Source organism: Salvelinus alpinus, chromosome 1, assembly GCF_045679555.1.
Source record: "Salvelinus alpinus chromosome 1, SLU_Salpinus.1, whole genome shotgun sequence".
In the NCBI taxonomy this organism is placed as follows: Eukaryota; Metazoa; Chordata; class Actinopteri; order Salmoniformes; family Salmonidae; genus Salvelinus; species Salvelinus alpinus.
Window position 1 is genome coordinate 86,177,496 of NC_092086.1, and position 27,823 is coordinate 86,205,318.

At 43.4% G+C, this 27,823-nt stretch overlaps 2 protein-coding genes across 3 annotated transcripts in view; both read left to right on the plus strand.

Annotated features, from left to right (window-relative positions):
• Nucleotides 1-5,260, plus strand: part of LOC139532493 (mediator of RNA polymerase II transcription subunit 13-like) — a 111,480-nt gene extending 106,220 nt beyond the window's left edge. The window contains exons 29-30 of the mRNA XM_071330158.1: nt 267-367; nt 4,132-5,260. Coding sequence (XP_071186259.1) covers nt 267-367; nt 4,132-4,264 — 234 coding nt within the window. The 3' untranslated portion in view covers nt 4,265-5,260. The remainder of the gene's footprint in view (nt 1-266; nt 368-4,131) is intronic.
• A 990-nt stretch (nt 5,261-6,250) lies between these two features.
• On the plus strand, nt 6,251-27,676 carry ints2 (integrator complex subunit 2). 2 transcript variants are annotated; one of them, XM_071330183.1, is made up of 25 exons: nt 6,251-6,821; nt 7,411-7,800; nt 8,364-8,502; nt 8,720-8,822; nt 9,008-9,121; nt 11,873-12,003; nt 12,210-12,380; nt 12,502-12,722; nt 12,946-13,071; nt 14,674-14,745; nt 15,471-15,585; nt 16,027-16,095; nt 16,357-16,491; nt 16,770-16,949; nt 19,313-19,424; nt 20,089-20,193; nt 20,684-20,848; nt 23,161-23,362; nt 24,180-24,305; nt 24,478-24,685; nt 25,025-25,306; nt 25,823-25,930; nt 26,115-26,220; nt 26,506-26,682; nt 27,205-27,676. In XM_071330183.1, exons 2-25 carry the CDS (start codon nt 7,508-7,510, stop codon nt 27,384-27,386), a joined length of 3,642 nt encoding a protein of 1,213 aa, XP_071186284.1. In that variant the 5' UTR covers nt 6,251-6,821; nt 7,411-7,507; the 3' UTR covers nt 27,387-27,676. The 2 variants fall into 2 exon arrangements, with proteins under 2 accessions (XP_071186284.1, XP_071186273.1); XM_071330172.1 differs by having other exon boundaries at nt 6,252-6,821; nt 7,403-7,800.
• Nucleotides 27,677-27,823: the final 147 nt, after the last annotated feature.

Here is a 27,823-nt window from a genome sequence, read left to right on the forward strand (position 1 = left end):
AGAGTATGAGTGCTGATCTAGGATCAACATTCTTGTAGTCTGAGACTCTTTATGAATACGGGCCCAGGATTATAATATGTCTTCTGATCTAATGCCACTTTGAAGTCATTGTTAATAGTCATTTTTAAAATAATTGTTTTTGACTGACAAGTATTCACTTGCTCCAGATATCAGTGATTGACTGACTTTTGTTTGCTCTGTTATTACTGTGTGAATGGTTTAGCTAGGCCTGTCACTGACTTCTTTTGTGTCTTGTCTTTCCCCAGGCCTCTCTGCATCTCCACGTGTCTTCAGTGCAATCAGATGAACTGCTGCACAGCAAACACTCCCACCCACTCGACTCCAATCAGACCTCAGACGTACTCAGGTAAACATTGGGGATGGGCATGAGTAATCAAGTAATTCAAATCAAATCAAATGTTATTTGTCACATTCACCAAATACAACAGTGAAAAACTTACTTACAAGCCCTAACCAACAGTGCAGTTTAAACAAAATAATAAATAAATACCCCCCAAAAATATGAATAAGAAATAAAAATAACTAATAATTAAAGAGCAGCTGTAAAATAACAATAGCGAGGCTATATACAGGGGGTACCGGTACAGAGTCAATGTTCGGGGGCACCGGTTAGTCGAGGTAATTGAGGTAATATGTACATGTAGGTAGAGTTATTAAAGTGACTATGCATAGATAATAACAGAGTAGCAGCCGTGGAAAGGGGGGGGGGGGGGGAAATGCAAATAGTCTGGGTAGCCATTTGACGAGATGTTCAGGAGTCTTGTGGCTTGGGGGTAGAAGCTGTTTAGAAGCCTGTTGGACCTAGACTTGGCTCTCCGGTACCGCTTATCATGCGGTAGCAGAGAGAAAAGTCTATGACTAGGGAGGCTGGAGTCTTTAACAATTTTTAGGGCCTTCCTCTGACACCGCCTGGTATAGAGGTCCTGGATGGCAGGAAGCTTGGCCCCAGTGATGTACTGGGCCGTACGCACTACCCTCTGTAGTGCCTTGCGGTCGGAGGCTGAGCAGTTGCCATACCAGGCAGTGATGCAACCAGTCAGGATGCTCTCGATGGTGCAGCTGTAGAACCTTTTGAGGATCTGAGGACCCATGCCAAATCTTTTCAGTCTCCTGAGGGAGAATAAGTTTTGTCGTGCCCTCTTCACGACTGTCTTGGTGTGCTTGGACCATGTTAATTTGTTGGGGATGTGGACACCAAGGAACTTGAAGCGCTCAACCTGCTCCACTACAGCCCCATCGATGAGAATGGGGGCGTGCTCGGTCCTCCTTTTCCTGTAGTCCACAATCATCTCCTTTGTCTTGATCACGTTGAGGGAGAGATTGTTGTCCTGGCACCACACGGCCAGGTCTCTGACCTCCTTCTTTAGGCTGCCTCGTCGTTGTCGGTGATCAGGCCTACCACTGTTGTCATCGGCAAATCTAATGATGGTGTTGGGAGTCGTGCCTGGCTGTGCAGTCATGAGTGAACAGGGAGTACAGGAGGGGACTGAGCACGCACCCCTGAGGGGCCCCCGTGTTGAGGATCAGCATGGTGGATGTGTTATTACCTACTCTTACCACCTGGGGGCGGCCCGTCAGGAAGTCCAGAATCCAGTTGCAGAGGGAGGTGGTTAGTCCCAGGGTCCTTCGCTTAGTTATGAGCTTTGAGGGCACTATGGTGTTGAACACAGCTGTAGTCAATGAATAGCATTCTCACTTAGGTGTTCCTTTTGTCCAGGTGGGAAAGGGCAGTGTGTAGTGTAATAGAGATTGCATCATCTGTGGATCTGTTAGGGCGGAATACTTGAGTACTCGAACGGACGTCAAAGCTCCATCGTTAACCAGAGATTTAAACAAATTCAAATACTGTAAAACTATTTGGTGGAATGTGCTTTGTGGCTGCCCGAACAGGCAAGTGAAATTTTGTCTTGAAGACAACATTCATTTGTTTTGACTCTAGTGTCCATTTGTACATGTGTATTTGCGGGGCACAACAAAAAAGAAACCAAGCCAAGCATCGCACTGTTCTTCTCCCTAAATGTCCTTTCCCCACCGTATCTCATTCACTCAATTGCGTTCCCGACCGCTACCTCTACACACACATACTGAGTGCACACACCAGCTCCCGTTAGGCCTACAGAAATAAATGCCTAAAAAACGTGTCTAACTGATGGGATACACAAGCTATATTCTTTGCCAAATGATGACACATTCAAAATGGACTGGTTGATTGACGTAGGAAAATATGTGTCCAATCAACAAGCTGCAGTTTTGGAATAATTGCGTCCCGTCTATTTTCCGCTTAAGTTACTTTGTGAACTGCTAGTGCCATTTAGAATAGGTTAGCCTAGGCTGTAACCCTCTTGAACATAGACAGATTCCACACTGAAAAAATGCAAAAACATTTGTTTTTAAAAGACAAAGAGCGTATTTTCATCAGAATCCTTAAGTATATGCCTATTCACCAAACAAATGTCCTGGTCATAATTCATTACCATGCAGTTTTCAATTTGGAATTGTTCATAAAAAAAAATATTCCAAAGAACAGTCAGAATAAACTAAATTCAATGTCTGTATATCTAGTTTTGGTTTGTAACCCTGAAAAAACGTGCTAAATTGAGTCCCGTTTCAAATTATCACTCTTTGAGAACAACTAACTGTTCCAGGCATGAGATGTGCATCACTTTGCACTGGCAACTTTTTTCAGTATGGAAAAATGTTCAGTTCTATTTTATTCTGTTATATTACGTCATGTTTTTTTATACTATAAAATAGGTGTGTCTCCCCTGTGATAAGGGCTCTGGAAATAAGAGTGTATTGTCTACAAAATGAACAAAAGATAGCTATGCCATTGCACAGCAATAGGCTCCTTCTACGAGCAAGCGCCACTGCTGAAATTACTGCCTTTTTGAAGATTGTGTTCCACGATATAATGTAACCAGTTGAAATTATGGTTTCAATAAAATTATCTTAAATGGCACTTTCTTTTCTATTGACTGAATATACACTGAGTATACAAAACATTAGGAACACCTTCCAAATATTGAGTTGCACCCACTTTTCCCTTCAGAACAGCCTCAATTCGTCGGGTATGGGCTCTACAAGGTGTCGAAAGCGTTTCACAGAGATGCTGGCCCATGTTGACTCCAATGCTTCCCACATTTGTGTCAAGTTGGCTGGATGTCCTTTGTGTGGTAGACCATTCTTGATACACACAGGAAACTGCTGAGCATGAAAAACCCCGCAGCGTTGCAGTTCTTGACACACTCAAACTGGTGCACCTGATACCTACTACCATACCCCGTTCAAAGGCACTTAGTGTAAATCTTTTGCCTTGCCCATTCACCCTCTGAATGGCACACATACACAATCTAAGTCTTAGCTTTTACCTGGATTCACCTGGTCAGTCTATGTCATGGAAAGAGCAGATGTTCCTAATGTTTTGTACACTCAGTGAATATGGGCCAATTTAGTCATTAGGATTTGTTATACGTAATGGTTATGATAAATTAATCATTGTTGCTATCTGATGGCATATAGATAAATGTGCACTTACTGTATGTTTTTCCAGCACGAACCTTGTGTTCTAAAAATATGTGTTTTTCCATTTGATAAAAAAAAATCATGTGAGTCCTCGAACAGTCAAAAAATGTAAAATTCCCATCCCTAGTAAACACACACATACACAGAAATGTATTTCCATTCAAAATCCTATTTTCCCTAACCCTAATTATAACCGTAACACTAAACCTAACACCTAAGCTTAAAATAGCCTTTGTCCTATGTGGGAAATGTCCCCATGAGGGATAATTTTCCTTGTTTTACCATCCTTGTGGGGACTTTTGTGGATTTTAGGTCCCCATGAGGATATAAAAATGAGACCACACACGAACACATTATGCAGTCACAAACACACTCCGCAGTCAAAGGGTGAATCTCATCCACGGCTCAGCCATTAAAGATCTTTGGACATGCTTTCAATCAATTTCTGGTCTATCTAAAGTGCTTATCAAAGAGATAGTAATGTATTCCACTTGATCTCAAGGTTTGTGCTCACTTTGAGAGGTGTGTTCGTTGTGAATAACACATGCCGTGTCTCTCCTCCTCCTTCCTCTCTCCTTCCCTCTGTAGATTTGTGCTGGAGCAGTACAATGCCCTTTCCTGGTTGACGTGTGACCCCGCGACGCAGGATCGGCGCTCCTGTCTGCCCATCCACTTTGTGGTGCTCAACCAGATGTACAACTTCATCATGAAGATGTTGTAACAAATAGCCTAAAGGGTGGAGGGGAAGGGGAGAAAATTAGGGGACATGCCAAAGGAAATTCCAACCTGGCAGGGTGATGCTGGACTTGAATAGGAGTAGATTAGAGAAGGCTGCTGGATGGAAGGAATGCCTTGGCCGTAGCGACGGCAATAGAAACGGGTCATAGAAACGGGTCATAGAAACATCTCAGTCTGCTCCTACCACTGTGGTGGAAGAAGAAAACGAAGAAGATGAAGAAGAAGAAGGGAGATTTCTGGAACGGGTGATGCTAATAACAGGAACAAGAGAAAAAGAGAGAGATCCCGGTTGCCATTGTATTTTCTGTGGTAACGCCATGGTAACACTGTGGAAAAACCGTTTGGGAAACATGTAAAGTATTGGAAATCAAGTCTCATTTCAGTGATCGAAAAACTTGAATGGATCCTTGGTTTTAAGACCCGAAAAATTCCCTTTTTTCCTTTGGATGACATTTTATCCAAATGAAATGCCTGCATCTATCTTATTTATTGTAAGTTTTTAAATGTATGATTTGTCTTAATCTCTTTTATATATAAAAAATATCTTGAAGGTTTATATCGCCTTCCTGCTTTAAAGCAATTGGTCTAAGATATATGTAATCTTCTTAATTAAAAAACAAACAAAACCCCCAGAAAAATGAAATAAAGTCGCAGTAGTTTGCTTTTAGAGTATTATTTTTTGTATTGGGGACAGAATATTTGTATTGTCACAATGTACAGAAGAAGTAGATTGGAGAATTATGTCCATGCCTTTGTGCGTGCAGGATTTACAGCTAAGCTGTAGCAGCAGAGGACTTGTACAGCAATGAAGTTCACTGTGTTCAAATAAAGAGGTACATTGTCATATATAGTATTTTATACCACATTTAGACAAAAAAAAACAAACGGCAATATATATAAATAATTATATATGAATGCCGTGCCAGCGATGGGTGGTGCGGCTTCTGTTTTAGGAATAAAGTGCGTCAACTCAATTTTACCTGTGCATTTGTTGTGGTTCTTGCTTACTGGGAGAGGGATTGTGATGTGCAATTATTTGGAAGAAAACCATTGGCTTCTTTTGGATGTAGCTGACCTCAGGTTTGACCCCTGTCTGGTGACAGATCTTGACAGAGGAATAAAAAAGAATAGAGCAAAAAGAGCTCCTATCCTGTCCTTTCAGATATGCAGTGTCCTTCTAGCACATCCCTTTATACCGCTAGCCTGGTGAGCCAGCCTGAACTTGCGAATTTACATGAATGGTCGCGACACAGATAGCGCAGCTGTAATCAGTCTGGTATATATGAGGCTACTATACCTCTTCTTATCCATACAAATCCCAATTGGCTTTTGAGGTTTCTTTTTTTGACACCATTTCTGAGTGGTTACGGATGCATTTAGACCAACTCTATTTTACTTCTATGTGATAGTAAATGTGTGGTGTAAATTAACTTTAACCGGATATGGAGGGAAGCCCATGGATATGCAGTGTTTATTTGTGCACAGAGGAAGATTGATCTCTTGTATCTTCGCCTGTTCGGAATAAAATTGTACTTTCCCTAAAATCCAATGTCATGTATCTTCTCTTGCATAATTCTGACACCTCAACATATTCATGCATAAGACTGCAAGACATTTTCTATTGTAAAAATCTAGGCCTATGGACTATGGTCTGCTTTTGTGTGTAGACAGGCCTGTATACAGATGTATCAATATATTATTTGAACTCAGAAAAACGTGATTCCAATGTATACAAATAGTGCCTGTTTTTTTTAAACTAAAATGTTTTTTAAGTCATGGTCCAAATCGGGATTGTTACAGGATCTGCATTTTTTAAATAGTCTGTCAACAAGAAAGAAAGACTTGTGATTCAGGCACATAGTAGTCCGCAAGGATGATGAAAGCACTGACAGTCCCGGTCCTGGAGACCCGAATGTGCAGGGTTTTATTCTAGCCCAGTTCTAACCTGATTCAACATCAGTGTGCGCTGGCACTAGACAATGTTGCACTGGAACAAAATCCTTCAACCCTGTAGAATAATCAGAGGAAAAAAGCATTATAGAAGCATTATAGACTTTTGTAAAACAGTTGCTAAAAGATAAGGTATTAATATTGTTCCTTTATTCAACCATGATTTTGTTTGGCTGTCATCCAGGGGGGTAGAACAGCAGTCTGACAAAAAGTGCACGCGGAGCGCCCGAATGCATGCTAGTAATGCTAGTGCTAGCTACTCCCAGGCACTCTGCTAGCTAGCGGTGGTGGCTGAACATTTTGCCCACATCTGCCCATATAGCCTTTAATGTTGAAGTAGTCACTTATGTACATTAATTTATTGTGATCATATTGTAAATATGTATTTATCTGAACATAGGTTGAATTACTTTGTACAGACAGATTCGTAAGAATGAGACTGTCAGAGTTCGCGAGCTAGCTACGTTAGCTAACTGTTAGGAGGAGAAATACGGATACAGCGAATGCATACGAGTGGCTGTTGTGCTACGTGAGTGAGAGGTTTGACGTCCTAAAGGCTACATTCCTTCGTTGAAACATCCCTAAAGAAGGTAATGTTACATTTATACCGGTTGACACGTGTTTTATTATCGATTAATGATAACATGTATATTTAAAGAACTCCACCGTCAGACATACTAGGCTAGCTTATCTAGCTGTAGCTGACTGAGCTAACTAGCATGGTAGCTAGCTAGCTACTAGTTATGTTAACATCAGCCCATTATTGCCATTTTTTTCATCGTGAAATCATGTTAATGTAAACTAGTTTAACTAACTAGGTAAGCTCCATGCTCTTAAAATCATCAGGAAGTGTTTCATGATCATGTTATAACGTTAGCTAGTTAAGAAGTCAGCACAAAGCAAGTTTAGCTTAGCTAGTAGGATTGTTAGCAATACCTTTTATTCACAGCCTGTTCCTGAATAAGTCACCAGCTTTCTGGCTAACTTGCTGATAAACTAAGGATGCTAAATTATTTTTGTGCACATGACTGCATGGAAAACACTAATATTGAAGCTCCAAATCCAAAGCAACAAACTTCTGAAGCAAGTCATTTGAATGCCAAGCTACAAATAGTTCAACTTTAAGCTGGCGCATCAGGACAGCATCAACTAAAAACCTCACTCTGTCCAGTCTCTCAGGTGTGGACCCAGTCCCAGACTACCAGCAGAGAGGTGTGGACCCAGTCCCAGACTACCAGCAGAGAGGTGTGGACCCAGTCCCAGACTACCAGCAGAGATGTCAGAAAGTGCAGGGCTGCAGTTTGTCAGCCCATATGCCTTTGAGGCCATGCAGAAGGTGGATGTGGTGCGTCTGGCTGCCCTGAGTGACCCAGAGCTGAGGCTGCTGCTGCCCTGCCTGGTTCGGATGGCTCTGTGTGCCCCAGCCGACCAGAGCCAGTCCTGGGCCCAGGACAAGAAGCTCATCCTGCGCCTGCTCTCCGGGGTGGAGGCTGTCAACTCCATTGTGGCCCTCCTGTCTGTCGATTTCCATGCTTTGGAGCAGGATGCCAGGAAGGAGCAGCAACTCAGGTAAAACCTTTGAATGATCTCAGAGACACTAGTTAACTGTATTATTACACTAAAGGACACTCAACTCAAGTAAACAACTCATACAGGTCGAGTAGATGTGTTTGGTTAGTAATATGACTAACCTCATATTTAGCTTTTTATAAATAAACTTGGAGAATCAAAATCAAATACATATTTTTTGTCTCTCCCTTTTGTTTAGCAGAGTAAAGAGTTTGTTTAGCATGTTGTGTGGATGGTAGTGTCAGGACCAGTATCGCAATATTTTTTCCATTGCAAAAATTGAAAACATGAAGTAGACTCTTTTATCCTTTAAAAATCCACTGTATGTAAAATATTGTGTGCTATAGCTTGGAAAATAAATACATGTGACTGGATGACAACATAATGATTTGTTTTCAACATTAGGGCTATTTTCCTAAAGAAGATAAATCCGCTTAGTGTCTTCTTTCCTTGCCACGATACCAACAAGTATCGCAATATTAGTATTGCGATACTGGTGTTGTCCCAGCCTTAGTGGATCGGAGATACTGATTGTTCTGGTGTGGTGGTGTCCCCTCTGACAGGCACAAGGCGGGTGGCTCTAATGGAGAGAGCATCCTGGTGTCTCAGCTGCAGCATGGCCTCACCCTGGAGTTTGAACACAGTGACCCTCTCAGGAGACTCAGGCTGGCACTCAGTGAACTACTGGCCATCATGAACAAGGTAAGTCATCTCACTGCTTCCCACGGGGTTAGTTTAACATGTGTATGGTACTTTACCAGGCAAGGGGGAAACTCACCACCTCCACCACCAAACCACCTCCACCACCAATGGGTAGCGCCCAACTGAATCACGTGGCCCTGCCTTTAGTAAACGTCCAGTTTATCATACTCAATATTGTATTTGTGTGTTGTTAATTTGGCTGTGTTTTGTCTTACAGGTGGCTGATTCCAATGGGGAATGGTTCCTGAAGTCCTCTGAGCTATTTGAGAGCCCTGTTTACCTGGAAGAAGTTGCAGATGTTCTCTGTATACTTCAAGCAGGTACTCGCATCAATAGAAAATACCTCATTATGTGGAAATGACCCAGTTTTCTAAAACATACCTATTTGAGAATCAGCATTTTCTCTGATTTTGATTTGGAAGCTGAAGCTTTTCTCAGATCAAATAACTGGTTTTGCACGGAACCCCCAAGTTTGATGTCTGCAATCTCCCCCCCTTGTCCTCAGAGTTGCCCTCTCTGCTGCCCATCATAGACGTGGCAGAGGCTTTGCTGCATGTGAGAAACGGTGACTGGTTTCTGTGCCTGCTGGTTGCCAACGTCCCTGACAGCTTTAATGAAGGTAGGGTGAAAGATGCAAAATAATGTCTATGAAAATTAACAATAAATATATATTCTATGTTTGGACTGTTACAATATGTTGCACAAATTGTTTAGCTTTACCATGCCTGTACTACTAATTATAAGACCGCATTAGTTGATTAGCTGGTTTTATTGAGCCTGCAGCCCACATATGTTTGGCAAGCTGATCCTAGTCTATAGGTGGAGTATATTTAATCTAATAGAATAATCAGTGTCTGTATAGATCCCAATGTAATTCTAGGCAGATAATTATTGACATTGGCTGCCTATTCCACATTTCTTCACCCAGTTAGGTATTTCCCCTTGTAATTGGACAATGTTTCAGCCCCAGAGGTAGGACTAGATTAATGTGTTCTCCTTATAATATAGATGATGAGTATGATTGTCTTGCTTCTGGCCCAGAGTGTGTGTGTTCTCTGCTTTGAGAGATACATTATGAAGATCTAGCTCTGCTAGCAGCCTCTCTGGTGCCTTCTTATCAACCAGGGGGTCAGGCCTGAGTCAATAGCTCATTTGCGTTAGCAAGGCCAGCGAGAAGGAAGCAGTCAGTCGGCAGACATTACATAGCGCTGAACATTAGTGAATCCTCATGGCTTGCTATTGGAATTGGCCTCTTTCATATAAATGGGCGGGAAATGGGCCCTGTCTTAAGGCATCAAGTGTGAGGCATAACTTTGCCCAGCATATTTACTTCTTCCATTCCTTTACCCAGATTTGTGTGTATTAGGTATATGTTGTGATATTGTTGGAAACACAAGCAAACACAAGCATTTTGCTACACCCGCAATAACATCTGCTAAACAAGTGTATGTGACCAATACAATTTGAACATGAAGTGGTAACTAACTTGGTCTCCTTGAGTCTTTTATGGCATATGCAATTCTTTGTAAGTAGGGGAGATGGAAGCTAAAATAGTTTCAGTTAGCTAATGACTGCCTACAATGACGGCCTACCAAAAGGCAAAATCCCCGCAGGAGGGATTTTGCCTTTTGGTAGGCCGTCATTGTAAACAATAATTTGTTCTTAACTGACTTGCCTAGTTAAATCAATAAAATAAAATATGGTTGCCTGGCAGTGGAGGCTGGTGTGAGGAGCTATGGGCTCATGTAATGGCTAGAATGGAATCAATGGAACTGTATCAAACATATGGAAACAACATGTTTGACTCGGTTCCATTTATTCCAGTTCAGGATTACAATGAGCCTGTCCTCTTATAGCTCCCACCAGCCTCCACTGTTGTCTGGCTGGCTGGCTGCTACTGCCTGAGTACCACTGAACACGCAGATTGGCAAGTGTTTTTCTGTTCGTCATTAGAAAAACAAGATTTCAGTCTTGGTGTGTTTCCTGACTGATTCCTCGTTTGGTTAATGTTTGTCCCCCATGAGACACTGTAGTCACGGAAGCCTATGTCACTTCCTCAAAATCCCCAGAATGAATATAAGATGACAAATGTAGATGTTTTTGCCAAGGATGTTTTAGTTGCGCAATTGTTCATCTTAGGTGTTTGGTGCAGTATTTCTCAAGTAAAAGAATGTTCAACGTGTTGTCTTATGTAAACGAAGTTGTACTGCTGGGCAGGTCTGTCTCAATGTCTATGCTATTGGATAGAGAGAAATCACCGCAGCTGTTCACCCCATGTTAGTGGGCAAACGGACATCGTCAAATCAAAACCCAACCTTCATTTACCCATTGTGATGCACAGATGTTCCAAACTCTGTTTTAGACAAGCCTGACTTTATGGCACAAATTATCCTATTTACACTTTGTAGTAAAATATGACACGAGAATAACTGTTTCTGACTCATATCGATGCCACATAGGCCATTCACAGGGATTTGTTGCTTTTTAAGGAATGAAAAATAATAGTAATCAAATAAGTAATATACACAACTGAAATGTTTGATTTAAAGTCGGTAATGTGAATATGTTACGGTTAATAAGTGATAAGACGTAATGGGCATTAACTACCATAATGGGGCTCTAATTGTTTTATTCTGTGTTACAGCATTTCACTCTGTCAGCAGAAAAGGCAGGTGATGGCTGAGGGAAGCTCTAAAATAATGTAAAATATTTTTTATTGAATTCGAAAACCGTTATTATTTTTTAAACAATCTAACCAAAACCAAACCAACCTCAAACAGCACTAATCGCTCAGCACTAGTTTTAGTGCATGTCACAGTCTGTTGGCCATAAACATTTAGTCTTTTAAACTGTCAGTTACAGTGAATAACCGGTCAAAAAGAGAAGCCCTGTTAAAGTGCATGTGCTTTTGAGAGCTATTAGATCTTATTTACAGGCAAATAAATGAGCAATGATTCCATGCCTCGTTGGATTTCTGTAAGCAGTCCGTCTACTATGGCATAATGCACTGCTACAGACATTGAAGATGAAGCAAACAGACAGAGAAAATGCTCTGGCGGGACAAAGAACAATTGTTACAGATCCTTGAGAGAAGATTAAAAACATGGAACAATGGCTTGTTTTCGTGCATCTTTCATATCCTCTGTTATTATTAATAACAACAAATTATTTGAATAACCCAAACATGAAAATCTATTATCAAAATCAAATTTCATCAGTCAAATCCCATTATTCCATAACTTTTTTATTTGTACAGATTTCATACAGATGTATTTGTAAAATAGTATTTTGATAAGAAAATGTAACACATCCTCTGAAAAGAACAACCATTCTTCGCATAACATGTAACTGATATCTGTGGTGTGTTCAGTGTGCAGGGGCCTGATAAAGAACGGGGAGCGTCAGGATGAGGAGAGCATGGGAGGGAGACGCAGGACAGAGGCCCTGAGACAGCTGTGTCAGATGAACCCCTCCCAGGCACTCAACATCAGAGCCATGGTGGTGAGTCCATCTCTCTTATGCCTTTTTCACACTGTCGTACTGACATGAACCATTTGTCCTTTCCAGCAACTAGGGTGGATTTGTAACCGGGCCAGCACAGTACAGCTCGGCTCTAAAACCGCAGAGCTGTGCAAATGCCACTGCTGTTTGCTGCCCTGATGAACACTGTCATGCTGTCCTGTCCACTGTGTGTTTGTCCTCCCCAGGTGGAGGAGTGTCACCTGCCAGGTCTGGGTGTGGCCCTGACCCTGGACTATAAGCCTGACACGGCCGATGATGCAGTCAGCCCTCTGGTGTCCTACGTCAGTGGGCTGCTGCTGGGCACCAATGGGAAAGTACGCACCTGGTTCAGCATGTTCATACGCAACGGACAACAGGTGAGGAACACTGCCTACAGTGAGATTTGAACTATACAAATGTACATTCTGCTCCTCAAACACACACACCGGTCTCACCGATACCTTCTACTCTCTTACAAAACTCCCCTCCCTCCCTCAGAGGAAGCGTGAGAGCAGTTCAGTGCTGTGGCAGATGCGTAGGCAGCTGTTGTTGGAGCTGGTGGCCATCTTGCCCCGGTCGCGCAGCACCCACGAGCCCAACGACAGTGTGGAGGACGCAGAGAGCAGCTCTGGGTACTCTGGTCTCCGGGAGGAGCACGTGGTGAAGGCCTCCGCCCTGCTCAGACTCTACTGTGCCCTCATGGGCATCGCAGGACTCAGGTAGGTGACACCGAGGGAGGGGAGATCAGTTGGGATAGCACTGATGGTATCTCATAGTTCCACTGTTTGAAATGTTCATGAATTATTTTCATGAGGGGGGAGACTGTACCTTAGGTGAGTTTTTTTTAAAGGATGTAATTAAACTTTGGAAGATTTCTGTGTCTTTGTAATTGTGTGTTTGTGACATGTTGAAGTAATGTGTGTGTCTTTCCCCCGTTGACAGGCCCACTGATGAGGAGGCAGAGCAGCTCCTCCAGCTCATGACCAGTCGACCCCCGGCCACTCCAGCTGGGGTTCGATTTGTCTCTCTGTCCTTTTGTAAACTACTGGCCTTCCCCACACTCGTCAGGTAGGACCACGAGCAACATCTTTATATGAATTTGATGTATAAAAACACACGTCAAGAAAGAATGACACTGACGTGTTCAACACATTAAATGGTTGGGAGGAGAGGGCAATACTAGTCAGGGCTTGACATTAACTTTTTTAGCCACTTGTTCTTTGGACAAGAAGGACAGATAAAAACATTTTTTTTAAAGTAATACTTTTCAAAATGTTAAACGGTCTGTAACACAATTTTAAAACGCATTGCTATCTTTTTTTTACCATAGAGAATCAGAAGCTTATTGGCTTCTTTGTATATTCAAGCCAGTCTCAAAATACAACACTCCCCTTTAAAGGCTCTCCTGGAGGATAGTTGGCACCCTTGTTAGCCTATAAAATATTACAACATTAGGCTACAATTACAACCAAATACTTTTTCATCTCTTTATAAAATAATTCCCTCTAGGGATCCAAAATTAATACAACCACTGCATGTAATTGTATTTTTTTTAAAGCAATGAGGCTGATGCAACCGATCAGACCGTTTAGCTTAAAATGTTTTTCAACTTTTATTTCTTCATATTATAAGCTTGAACAGTGTGCACATGGCTTTAGGGTACGTGCGAATGTTCCAAAACGTGCAATTAGCGGGAAAACACCGTTCTCAAAAGTGCATTGCACGTGCAAGTGGTTTCATGTGACAGAGATGAAAATATCCGTTACAAATGAAGAATGAGGGGGGCTCTAAAGATGTATCAACTAGCATGGGTTACTAATATGGCAAAAATTATGTCTTTGGCTGCTGGACAATAAAATAATGCTGGTTTTGAAAACCAATAGAACATGAGAAAAATGCTGGTTTCAATCAATAAATTGTTTATAAAATAATTTCCTCAACGTTTCTGTGGTTGTATTTTGGCTAGGCTACTTTAAAACAAGGTAAGACATGCTTTATAAAATGACATAAAACGTCTAGGTTTTAAACAATTACGTTTATGGTTAAATCGTTTTAAAATGCTCATTGCCTCCACTCAGATTCAAGGTGGGTGATGTGTGGTGCTCAACAGGCACGGCCCTTAACTCTCCAGTCTTGTGACCACTTGATCTGAAGTAACGTGCCTCCACTTGATCTGAAGTAACGTGCCTCCTTTGTTGACCGAATCAGGCCTTTAGGTGTTAATGTTAATTATCCTTCCTTATATTTGTCATATTTGTTTTTATTTATGTACATTAAAAGTCGATTTTAATATTATTCCAATGTTGGCCTTTGATCCAATTCTGATCGGAGTAATTGTTTGATATTGTGATTTAACAACTTAAATCTATTATTCTTGTCTGACTTTTTAAAACTTGTCCTGGACAAGAGGACAAGCGTTAATGTCGAGCCCTGCTAGTATAAAAATCACACAAACGAACACAGTACAAAGTATTCACAGCTCTGATCTAATGTGTCAATGTGACAGTGAAAGGCTAACAGTAGTCTTTATATCTACTACCAAGCAGATGGCAGAAAGATTCTCGCTGGGTTAACAGAGCCAGATTAAACAGGTGGCTTCTCTGGAGCGTTATACTGAGTGGTATCTGTGGCTACGTGACGGTGTTGTGTGATATTGTGTCTCTCCTGCAGCACCCCGGAGCAGGAGCAGCTGATGGTGATGTGGCTCAGCTGGATGATCAAAGAAGAGGAGTACTTTGAGAGGTGAGGATGGTGGCCTGGTCCTTATGTAATGATAAACATTACCAGACCTGGGTTCAAACAGTATGTATTTTCTTTCATATACTTTAGCTTTCCTTGATTGCGCTTCAATCGGTGCAATCATTTCACACGATATGGGCATTTCATTAGCAAACCTCCAAAATGGTCATGATGACATGAGTCATGCGTGTCTCTCGACATTCAGTAATTGTCTTCCAGTTAAACAGGCTCAGAATTTAACAATGTCTGACAAAAAAGTGCCCTGAGTGTTCTTTTTCATGCCCCCAGTTCCAGTCAGAGTTCCCTGTGTTTCTCTGGTAGGAGAAAGGCTGAGGCCAGACAGAGCTCGTCTCAAAACAAACAGTGCAGGGATGCGAGGCAGGGTGGGTGGTGATGGATGAGGGTGGGAGTTGGGCTGGAAGGGGGAACAAACCCGGGAGGCCCCGACAGGCTTTTAAAAATGTAATAAGCCCTTCATTGAACCATGAGTTATCACTGCAGCAGCCCAACTCCCCCTCTGGGATGGTAAATGAGTGTTGGCCGGCGCCGTGGAGGGGACACTAGGCCGGAGGAGGGGGGTGTCTAATATAGCTGGGCATAATCATTTTATTAAAGTGCTGTCCTCTAAGATGCATTGTAAGCCGCCGGTTTAAATCTCTCTCTCCTCTGTCTCTCCTGACCCCCTTTTTTTCTCTCTCTCCCTCTCTCACACACTCTTGTGTGTACAGTGCTGCAGGGGTCGCCGCTTCCTTCGGAGAGATGCTATTACTGGTTGCCATGTATTTCCATAGCAACCAGCTCAGCGCCATCATCGAGCTGGTCTGCTCCACTTTGGGGATGAAGGTAAGGTGGAGGGATCGATAGTCCAGTCAGAGGGAGAGTGGCTAACTGTTGTACTTCCTCAACTTCAGCTATGCAGGGAGCCTACAAACAGAGAGGGCTGCCTGCCAATACACTGACTGTTGTGTTCAGTTATTTTGGCTGTCACTTCATTTCTCAGAGAAAGAGGGTGCAATGTAATTTGGTTGTATTGAATTTTATTCTCACCCTAGGCTGTCGGCACTGTATCCATTCTGCTTTTGTCATGTAGAATTTCTGTTATCCAATATGAATAGAGTGGAATTATTAACTGCCAGGTTCATTCATTGCCCTCAGGATGTTTTCACTAGGTATTGGCTGCAATATAAGCAACTCTCTTGGTTGATACCAGTCTAACTGATCCTTCTGTAAATGATACCAGTCTAAACTGATCTCTTGGTAAATGCCACCCTTTCTTCCCTGCAGATTGCAATTAAGCCCAGCTCTCTGAGCAAAATGAAGACCATCTTTACCCAGGAGATTTTCACTGAGCAGGTACTTCATCCACACAGCCATATATACAATTTGTCCACAGTCCACAGCCTAATCTTTTTAGATAGCATATTTCTTTATGACTTACATGTTGTTTATTTGCTATACAGTGCCATATTATTTCAACATTTCAGTAATTATAATGATTTACCTATTTCAACTTTTCAACTTGTTTCATTATTCATTTTTTTGTATTTGGACTGATTTGATCCTCCATCCGTAGTTTTGGCCAGGTGTATTGAAACTGTATTGATTTTTGTCGAGGTGGTCACTGCCCACGCTGTGAGGGTGGCGGTTACCAACAACCTGAGTGCCAACATCACAGGCTTCCTGCCCATCCACTGTATCTACCAGCTGCTCCGCAGCAGAGCCTTCACCAAGCACAAGGTCTCCATCAAGGTAGGCCGTTCTCCAGTCTGTGGTTCTGTTATTGGCCTCATGCCTTTTCTGTTCATTCATGGCTCCATCTACTGGTTACTTCCAATTAATGAGGGTTGTGACTTTGGTGAGCAGCATGGTGAATTCCACTTGCTATAAAAGGAGATATGGGAAAGAGCACTTACACCTGATAAATAGTTTAACTGTTTACTGGTACTAGCCTTTTTGGTACAATAGTCTATACAACAAATACATATTAATATACACATTAATACTGTTGAATTCCATGTCTCCAATAGGACTGGATCTACAGGCAGCTGTGTGAGACATCCACCCCGCTCCACACCCAGCTGCTGCCCCTCATCGATGTGTACATCAACTCCATCCTGACCCCAGCCTCCAAGGCCAACCCTGAGGCCACCAACCAGCCAATCACTGAGCAGGAGATCCTCACCGTCTACCAAGGCTCCACTGCAGGGGTGAATGAGTTTTTAAACACGCACGTAACACACACACACACACACACACACACACACACACACACACACACACACACACACACACACACACACACACACACACACACACAGGGGGTAAGGTTTTCTAAAGACTGGGGTGGGTTTTCCTCTTACTTTTTACCTAGCCTTTGCTCCTTTCATATTTATTTTGATGCTGACAAACTCCCCAGTACCTGCCAGTGACAAGAATACCCATAACATGATGCTGCCACCGCAATACTTAAACATACATAGGGTTTTCACCCAAACCTGTATTTTTTAATTTAGGCCAAAAATGTAATTCCTTTGTCGTGCAGTATTACTTAACGGCCTTGTTGCCAACAGAATAAATTGAGTGGATTTTTTTTTTAACACAGGCTTCATTCTATTAATTTAGTCATACAGGCCAATAATGTGCATAGATTGCATTGTTGTTGATCCTCTTAATTTTCAAGTATTGTGGTGGCAGCATCATGTTATGGGTATGCTTTTCACTAGCAGGGACTGGGGAGTTTGTCAGCATCAAAATAAATATGAAAGTAGCAAAGCCCAGGTAAAAAGTAAGAGGAAAACCCACTGTCCTTTCCTGTAAACCTAACCTGGTTAACATTTTTTTTTTTTTAAATCATCTTGGGATAGTTTTATTTTTCAGTGGGACAATTACATTTCATTGGTAAAGACACAGAATGGCTTGCCAAGAGGTGCTGAATGGTCCAGTCGCAGTCTATACGTAAATCTTGAAATTCAGAGGCAAGGTTTGAATGTTGCTTTCCATCAATGATTCCCAACCAAATTTACTGAGCTTGAGCAATTTATACAAAAACAATAGATTTATGTTGCCCTCAGAGTAGTGCAAGGTTGCTAGAATCTTATTTAATATGATCCACAGCTGTAATAGTCGCTGTCGGTATTCGATAGAACGTGACCTTTTGTTGTCTGCTTGTTTTAGTCAATTACAAAACTACATTTAAGAAAAGTACATGTCTAAAAAGGACTTTTCCTGACCATTCTCACTACTTAGAAAAATGTAATATTGTAGGCCTGCGTGAGTGCTAGCTATCTACTGACCGGAACAGCTAGCCAATACCAACAACACAAACAAACGGACTATACAGCTACAAGTAGTGAGTGGAGTTACACGGACTATACTGAACAAGTTAAAAGTCTTACCTGTGATGAAACGTTTTCCACACACATAGCTACGTGTAGCCTACTTGAACACAGCGTCCCCACATTTCCCACTCCCACACCGAATAGCCTGAAGCCACAGGGATCTTCTTGCAGGCTCCATTTCCCTACATGGGAGCATTTCGAACTGTAGGTTGGGGCTTTTAACCTGGTTACGTTTACATTGAAGAATACAGCAGCTTTTCGGCGTGTTTTGTTATTTCTGTATAATTGATGATGAAGTTGGCTCTTATTTTACAATGGTGGTCAGTAGGAAAGAGTGTTTGGGGGAAAACAATCTATGGGCGTGGTCAAGGGAATTCTGATTATTATGTGAATATCGAGTATGGCTGCCATAGGTGCTTCCACTAAGTGTTAACCCAGGGGTCTTTATTTTATTCATTTGGAAAATGTTCTATAAAATAAATGTCACTTTGAAAATGTGGAGTAGGTTGTGTAGATCGGTTGGAGCAAAAAATCGAATTGAATCCATTTTTTGATTTAATTTTCAGGCAGTGAAATGTGGAGACAGGGTCAAAACCCCTTCCATCAACGGCTAATTAATATGAGAAAAACATGTCAGACAGATCAAACTAGCTCTATTAACAGCCCAAATATATACATGTATCCATCCCCCCGCATGCTGTAAAATATAGATTGCTCAAATAGGTTGTACATGCTTTGGAGATAAACAAGGTTTGACACAATCACTGGATGGTGCAGATTTAAAAGCAAGCAGCGATACAAAGCCACCATGTAAAATATTCACGTTAAATGGTAGTTGGTCCGTTTCAATTAATCTGACCATTCGTTATGTTTAGAGGCCATTGGGAGTAAATTGCCTTTAATATCATTATAGTCTCCCTGGTCTATTGGGCTGTCTGCAGCCACTGACATGATATTTAACGATGTCATACATCAGCAACGCCGTATTCATGTCCTGTCATCCACTTTGTTCTTTTATTCTGCCTTGGTTGCCCTAGAAGGTCAGAGAGAGGGCCATTTGTCGCTAGTAGCCCATTGGCCCTGAAGTGTAGAACACTCTGTGGTGACCTGCCCCTGACCTCTCCTTGTCTCTGTCTCTCCCTGCTCTCTTCCCTCTCTTTCTCTCCTCCTCTATCTCACTCTCTGTCTCCCCCCGATCTCGCTCTCTCTTTCTCCATCTCTCTCTCTGGCAGGGAGAGGGTGGTCGAGCGGTGCGTTCCAGATACAGCATCACCACACAGCTCCTCATCCTCTACTATATTCTGTCCTATGAGGAGGCTCTCCTGTCCAACACTAAACAATTGGGTATGTATCCTACACAATCTTCTCCTGGGTATGTACCATGGGGATCCCCTAATAAATACAAGTACCTTAGTGTATGTTACTCCTGAACTTCATTCATTCAGCCACCCTTGGCTTCTCTCCTAGCCACCCTATTGCTGCTTTTTCTTCTCCACTCAGGCACTTTCATTGTCTTCTCCATTGAAGAAGGTATGCTGTGTTTGGAATGGACAGAGAGAGAGTGTCAGGGAACCAAGAGAAAAGGCAGGCTTTGTCCTCTGTTGTTAAGCTACTAGGAAACTGTGTGTTGCTATGGGGGATTCCTTTCTCCCCTCCTGGCTTGGCTGGCTTGGCTTTCTTTCAAGCTTCCATTTATTCTCAATAGCCAGCCAAGTATAATGTCCAGGGGAGGTGTTACCTACTGGACTGAAGGACTTGGCAGAGTCAGTATTTCTTGGATGATAAGGTCTTCCCACCCTTCATTAGTCCTCATTTACGTCTGTGTTAGTTTATACATATGCTTCCTTCTTAATTGTTGTGCTGCTGCACCCTTCAAGCAGGAGTAATGATGCCCATCAGCATTGTTATTGAAGCCATTTCAGTGAAGAATCACCCCACTCTGGTAGTACTCACACAGGGTGTTTTTAAATAGACAGCAGGGCCAAATCAACCTCTCCTCTCTCCTCAGCTCTGATGCAGAGGAAGCCTAAGTCGTACTCTGCCATACTCATGGACCAGATCCCCATCAAATACCTCATCACCCAGGCCCAGGGCCTGCAACAGGAGTTGGGGGGTAAGTACATCCAATGTAGAGGGTATCCCTAAGTACTTATTACAGTAAGTAGGGGTTGGAGTGCCTTTTGAATAGACATTGTTTTTAATCGGTCATATTTAAAGCCCCATCAACATAGATTCTATGTATATGCAAAGTGTACCCAGATCATTTAGGGAGTCAAAAGTGTATAATTTGTAACTTAAAATGTAATTTATTATATTTTTTACCAGTTAATGTTATGAAAGCAACTAGTTAGCCTACTGATTAACCTACTACACTTTCTCTTTTGGTGCTCCAGCAAGTTTAGTTAGGCACTCATTTGCCAGGTAGCCAGTGTTTAGTGTAGGCTACCATCAACCTAATGCAAGCCATTCTTACCTGCTAATTTGTAACACTGTGTGTATAACTTATTTCAGTGTATTAGCCTTCTTTAGGGTCAGCGTTCTTTTCCTTTGCTTGTTTTAATGTCATGTCTTTTGACTCCTCTCCTTTCCTCCCCCCTCCCCAGGCCTTCACTCGGCCTTGCTGCGGCTGCTGGCCACTAACTACCCCCACCTGTGTATGGTGGAGGACTGGGTGTGTGAGGAGGAGGTGACAGGAACCCTGCCTCTGCTCCGGAGGATGCTGCTCACCTCTAACACCTGCAGATACTCCCAGACACAACTCCACGACGGTGAGACTGGGGAGGTTGAGGGAGTGGGGTGGGGAGGTTGAGGGAGTGGGGAGGTTGAGGGGAATCGTGGAATGGGGTTTAGGGTTAGGGTGGAGAGAACAGTTTTGGGAATGGTGAGTTTACATCAGATTTTATGGGGCTAGTTGTTGAAGAAGCCTTATAAGAGGCCAATAAAGAGTAATGTGCAGTGTTGGGCTTTGGGAAGGTAGTTGGGACTCAACATAGAAGAGTAGTTCTAGACTCCGTAATAGTGAGTGGGATAAACACAGGGTCATGTGATGTAAAGTGTGTTGTTATCCTGCAGTAAGGGCTTCAGTGTCAGATTATCATGCTGCTGTTGGCCTCTAGAGAGATGGAGCCCCCTGGTAGATCATCATGGGTGCATCCCAAATGGCACCCTTTTCCCTAAATATGCACTATAGGGCATAGGGTGCAATTTGAGACGCAAATACTTTCTCTGTCAGGGAATCAGACCTACTACTGCTGCATAGCTCCAAGGCACTGCTAATCTCATCTGTAAAACTACATCTGATTAGGAGGGAAATAATCTATCTACACGCACATTTAATCCAAAATTCTCCCCATCAAAAACAAAATACATTTTCTTTGTAAGAAAATCTTTACATTTGAATCGTAACCTGGAGCTTGTTTCTTGGTTATGTAAGTAATTTCACTAGTGTGCCATGGAGAAAAGTAGACGTTTTTAGAAAGAGAAGGCCCAGAGGCGATCGTCTCCTGGATTACAGTGGACACAGAGAGGGAAGGAGAGGAGGGATCCTACACTGCAGCAAAACAGAGGCTTGGTGGTGTTCAGTAGAGCCTGGGATGCAAGCAGTGCTTTTATGTCATAGTGATATTAACAGCCTCTGTTGTTGGGGAGGTTGACCTTTTAAGTGAATCAGCTGCAGAACAGAGCAGAAGAGAGAGGAGTTGAGACTAGAGAGATGTGTATACTCTCACTCTCTCTCTTTCTCTTGCTTTTTCTCCTTTCTACCCATGCCATCTGCTCCCTCCATCCACATTGATGTGAAATAAGTGGACAGGTGAAAGGAAGCCTCACGATTGACCTCTGCTATATCACCTTCAGGCTGTCCTGTGGTTTCAGATCAGTGGAGTGAAAGGAAAGGAGACTAGAGTGTATCAAGCCAATCTATTAACACTCTGGGCCAGTTTCCCAAACCCAGAGTAATTTTAGGCCTGCACAACAAATCTCCATTGAAAGTGCTTTTTAGTCCAGGACTAGGTTTGATCTGTGTCTGGGAAACCAACCCTAAATAAACTGTGTTAAAGGGGCAGTCTGGGATTTGTACATTTTTATTTTTGGACTTCTAAATTAAATATAAGGTTTCATTTCTCCAGCCCCATCCCTCAGCTGTAGGGCTGCATGATATGGTCAAAATATCTAATCACAAATTATTTTATTTATTTTGCACAAAATATTGCAATTTGACTTCCGGTATTTATAAAACACTTGTATGAACTGTTGAAATAATATAGAATAATTATTCTAAATATATGGTTGAAATACAGTGTTTAGCATGACAACGAACGAAAAAGACAGGTAGGAGTAGTGACGGGGCAGGAACCTAAATATTGGTCATTTGTTCCCAGGGAACCCTAGTTAGATTTCAATAGCTGTTACATTCAGGCAAAGTTTTTAGAATATGCTTTGCTATTCCTCTGATTCAGAACATGCTAGCACAAACATGTTGATCTACACCACCACTGTATTAGAGCTACAGTTTGTTAGCCAGATTTGCCCTATCTCAGTCAGTGCATTTAGCTTGCTAGTTAGTGTTGGCAAATTGCATTAGCAGCTAACGGCCCAAAGAATTGGGCACATGCAGCTTGCTAAGACTAACTAACTAGCATTTGCTGATGGCAAGATACACAAAAATAAAAATTGATTTATTTTTAAGAAGCAAAGTATGCATCATCGTTCTTGTTTGGATTCTGTTGAGAGTGAGTCTACAGCGAGGAGAACTGCTGCCTGCTTGAGTGAGTGACAGGGGGCGGGACTTGGTTTGTGTGGAAAAGCATCCTAGAGGAAGAAACTACAATCGGAGTAAACTATGAAAACGGATGTTACAGGCGGCTGAATGGTGTTTCAAAATATTGCCAAAAATATGGATCTCTTGCGATATGGATATGCAATTTTTATGTAAATTCGATAAATTGTTCAGCCATACTCGGCAGTTTATCAAAACAAGTTCCTGGGTGTCCGCTTTTTTGTTTTTTCGAATCCAGGATCGGCCCTTTTTAAGACTCCACTCTCTCACTAAAAGCTTTTTCTTCTCCTCCCTCTCTCCCAGCCTTCCAGAAGGTTCCCTCCAGTGGTCCCAGACTTATGAGAATGCTGGACCACCTGACCCTGCTGTCAGCTGGAGACCTGATCCCCTACGCCGAGGCTCTGACGGGTAGCATGGGTCTGCTACTGGGCCCCAGTGTCCCCCGACGCATCCCCCAGACCCTCAACAAGCTCTGGATGGTCCTCAACACTGTCATGCCCCGCAGGTCAGCAATATTATAGAGAGGAAGGGCTTGTTTGCTGGATGTCGCGACCAGAGATGGGGTTCATGTTCAATTCCATTTCTGTGTCTTCACTGGTGGTGATAAGGGGGTGGACCCTCAGTGCCCCAGTGTTTCCAGGGGCACAGAGCTACAGTCGGCAGAAGCAGGCAGGCGGACCAATCAATCCCCGCATGCACGAATAGCTGCTCTGTAACGAGGACACGACAGCTCAGGGCAGGAAAAAGGGAGGGGACTCTCCAGGGTTTGGGGCATAATGGATTGTTTTCCTCCCCCTCCTCATCCCCTCTTCAACCGTCTGTGGTGGTATTGAATGGTGCTGTGCAGAGGGAGGCCTGTGGGGAGGAAGGAGTGATGAAGCTGGAAGGGAGAGCTGGTGTTGGAGTGTCGGCCTCTCACAGGAACCATTTGATTAATGTCATACAGTCTGCAGGAGGGAACACAGACAACAGACTCTGGGTGAAGAGAACTGGTGGTAGCTGCTTCTCTGTCTGAAAGGACAGCTTGTCCTTGCTTGAATGCACCATTGGAGTTTTCAATGGGAAACTAAAAGGTGTTAGCAATTGAATAGATTTGATCATCACAAAATAGATCTGCTGCAACAGGCTACTGTATAGCTAGTAATAACATAATCCCTATAAACAAACCTTATGACTGTGTTTAGAAGTCCACAGCGTAGCAAAACAGAAAATGAAAATGTGTTGGACAAGTTCAGGTAATACATCACTGGGGCACTTTGTCTGAAAACATTTTCTCCCCACTGACCATGGCCCTGCTCTCTTTCCTCCGTGTTTTACTCCAGGCTGTGGGTGATGACGGTGAATGCCCTGCAGCCCTCAGTGAAGATGCTGAGGCAGCAGAGGTATATTCAGAATGACCTGATGGTTGACCCCCTCATCGTGCTGCGCTGTGACCAAAGGGTCTACAGGTAGGCTACAGCACATGGTTATCTTTGGGCTGGAGAAGGGCTCAAGATATTTAATCCCAATGTATTGTTTTGCAATTGTACACTTGGAATTTGTAAAATGTATTTCCTGTTTAAACACAATGAAGCCTACATCATTATGTGAGTAAATAACATCTTTGTGTCCCTTCCTCAGGTGTCCCCCTCTGATGGACATTGTCCTCCACATGCTGAATGGCTACCTCCTGGCCTCCAAGGCCTACCTCAACTCCCACCTGAAGGAAACAGCGGACTTTGACCGGCAGAGCCAGACCATCTCTAACCTGGGCCTGGGACAGGCTGGACAGCCAGACACCCCAGAGGTCACCAGAGAGGAGCTGAAGAACGCACTGCTGGCCGCTCAGGTAACACAGTGGGAGAGACACCCACTCATACATACTCTTTCACACAGCTGTACTATACTTGTGAGGACTTTTTGGGGACCAACAATGGATTCCCATTCAAAATCCTATTTTCCCTAAATCTAATCCTAACTCTAAAAATAGCCCTTTTGCAAGTGAGGACCGGCAAAATGTCCTCACTTATCAGAATTTTAGTTGGTTTACTGTTCTTCTGAGGACTTCTGGTACTCACAAGTATAGTAAAACGTGTCCACACACACAGACACACAGTGTATTGTACGTCAGTCATTTCAGTTAGAATCTCACATTACGTCTCTGTCTTGTTCTTCTCTCTGACTCCAGGACAGTGCTGCAGTCCAGATCCTGCTGGAGGTGTGTCTGCCCACCTCAGAGGTGCAGACTGGGCCCCTAGTGGCTGGGGGCGACGCTGAGAGCCTGCTCCAGAGCATGAGGGCTGCGCCCGGGCCCATCAAACAGGAAGAGGGGGCCAGGAGAGCAGAAGGCGATGGCGAGCCGGATGGGGGGTTACTCAGTGACCTGAGGGAGGTGCAGTGTCTCATCTGCTGTCTGTTGCACCAGATGTTCATCGCTGACCCCAACATCGCCAAACTGGTGCACTTCCAGGTGAACACTGTTCTACTACGTACAAGAGATGTTTATTTTTATTTTTATTCCAAACGGGCCCCTAGCCCCTTTGTCGATAAGGCTTCAAGGTCTGAAAGTGTCAATACAGATATGATCCCGTCATAGCAGCATTTAGTCATAACAAACAGCATAACAAAATGGCGTCTACAGGCTGAGATTATGAATGTGTCTTCCCGTGTGCCACAGAAGAGCTGTTGTCAGTGATCAGTGTGAGTCGTGAGAGGGGAAGGAATGTCCTGCAGCCTGAATGACTGCATCAGTCCCAGTAGTAGGAAGCTGCCATATGTTTCACTTCATCAACACAATCCTGCCCCTCTGTCGCAGTAATCCTGCCTTCTTGGATCCATGCTGCGCACACAAGCTGCCGCTGCGGCTACCCTGTGTGTTTACATCACAAGACAGAAGCTCAGTCAAAGCTACTACTTATCCTCTGCTTTTCACTCTTTTTACTTTCATTCCATTCTGTCTCCTTTCTTCTCTCACCTTCTGTCTCAGGGTTACCCTCAAGCTCTGCTACCCCTGACCGTGGCTGGCATCCCCTCCATCCATATCTGCCTGGACTTCATCCCAGAGCTGCTGGCCCAGCCCCAGCTGGAGAAACAGGTGAGCCCCCCTGTGTCCTCATCTGGCATCCAAGCCCACAAAGCTGAGCAAGATTAGCCCTGTGCCTTTGTCAGTGTTTTACATCAATTTGTTTCCAGGCCTGTTTAAGCAACATTTCTACTGGAACCTGTCTTTCTGGACAGAAAGTACTGGCATTAACTATGGTTCTTGTCTCCCTCTACAGATCTTTGCCATCCAGCTGCTGTCCCACCTGTGTACCCAGTACGCCCTGCCCAAGTCCCTCAGTGTGGCCCGCCTGGCCGTCAGCGTCATGGCCACGCTGCTCACAGGTCAGCTCTCTCTCGCTTTATCCATCTATCACTCTCCACCTCCCCCGTCTCTACCCTGTCATTGTTGGCCCTTTTTTCCCTCCCTTTACTGCATCATGTCCTACCGGCAGTGTCTCCCTGTCTCTGTACTCTGGTATGTTAGTGCCATCTCCTGGTGGGTCTCTGTTAGTGCAGCATTGTCATCACTCATAACAGCCTTTTCCCCTGTTAGGTCTAGGTACAGCTTGTTCTAGTCTCCTTGCTGTTCATGATGTTCATATGTTTCTCTCTATCGCTCTCCCTCAGTGCTGACCCGTGCCAAGCGTTTCTCCTTCTTCATGCCTACCCTGCCGTGCCTGGTGGCGTTCTGCCAGGCCTTCCCTCCACTCTACGATGACGTGGCGACCCTGCTGGTGCAGGTGGGACAGGTCTGTGCCTCCGACGTGTCCACCAAGACCAGGGACATCGACCCGCTCATCACCAGTAAGTGTGTGTGTGTTGAAAGGGAACACTGCCTCTACCTCGCTCTCCAACCAAGGGGCATGAATTGAGGAGGAAAGTATTGGAGTGCAGTGGAAGTTGATAAAAATGATGATTTATTGATAAAAACCAATGTGTCTCGGCCCTTAGCCATCAGTCTTTATTACGGTTAGTGTAATGAAATGTGTTTTTGTGTGCTTTGGAATATAATAGAGAACTCATTCTAGTTGCAATGCTCCCATAGTCTTTTTTTCAGTAGTGTTGGATCTAATTTTATAGGAAAAGACCATGAACACGTGTACAGATTTACTCATTAGTGTAACTGCATTGGAGATGTGGTCGATTCCACCTAAATTTCAGTCCGTTCAGGCACTACTGTATGTCCAATTCAACTGCTAGGAATTGAATCGAAGTTGACCCGAACACTGAACAAGAGATGAGCATTTATAAAGGTGCATCAATAGCAGTATAGTCTAACATCCCTCTTCTCTCTCCTGTACCCCCCTCCCTCTCTCCCTCCCTCAGGGCTGCAGTACCTGAAGGAGAAGCCCCAGGAGGTGTTGGTTCCAGGAGGGGACAAGTCCAAGCTGAGCCTTCCCCAGAGGGCAGCAGAGGAGCTGGGTGGTGCCGACCCGGATGTCCAGCTCTGCTACAGGATAGAAGCCACCTTCATGGACATCATCAGCACCAGCCAACACGGACTATAGACACGGAGACTTGCAGGTGGAGGGAGCACTGGGGCTGGTGCAGGGTTGTACGTTTAGATATGAGTGTTATTTTCAATGTGTATGTTGTAGTGTGCGACGTCTGTGTTTTGTAGGTAATGAAAGATACAATATGCTGTAGGTCTGTTTTCTTGACCATTGTAAAAATATTTTTCTAAGCTGACTTCTTTCTCAGCAAAAAAATACGTTTTTTTGAAATTATCAGGTAACCTTGAATTATGTAGTGTTTTTGTATTGTACATCTTGTTTGTATTAAAAAAAACTTAAACTGAGACTCATCGTTATGACATTGCCACAAGCAGCAGGATCAACCGCATATATTGCAAATGAGCGCGATGCAAGACTACGCACTTACAGTATCTGCGCAGTTGCGCTCCACTCTGCAGCAACGTTGGCTGCTGTTAGCAACACTGATATGT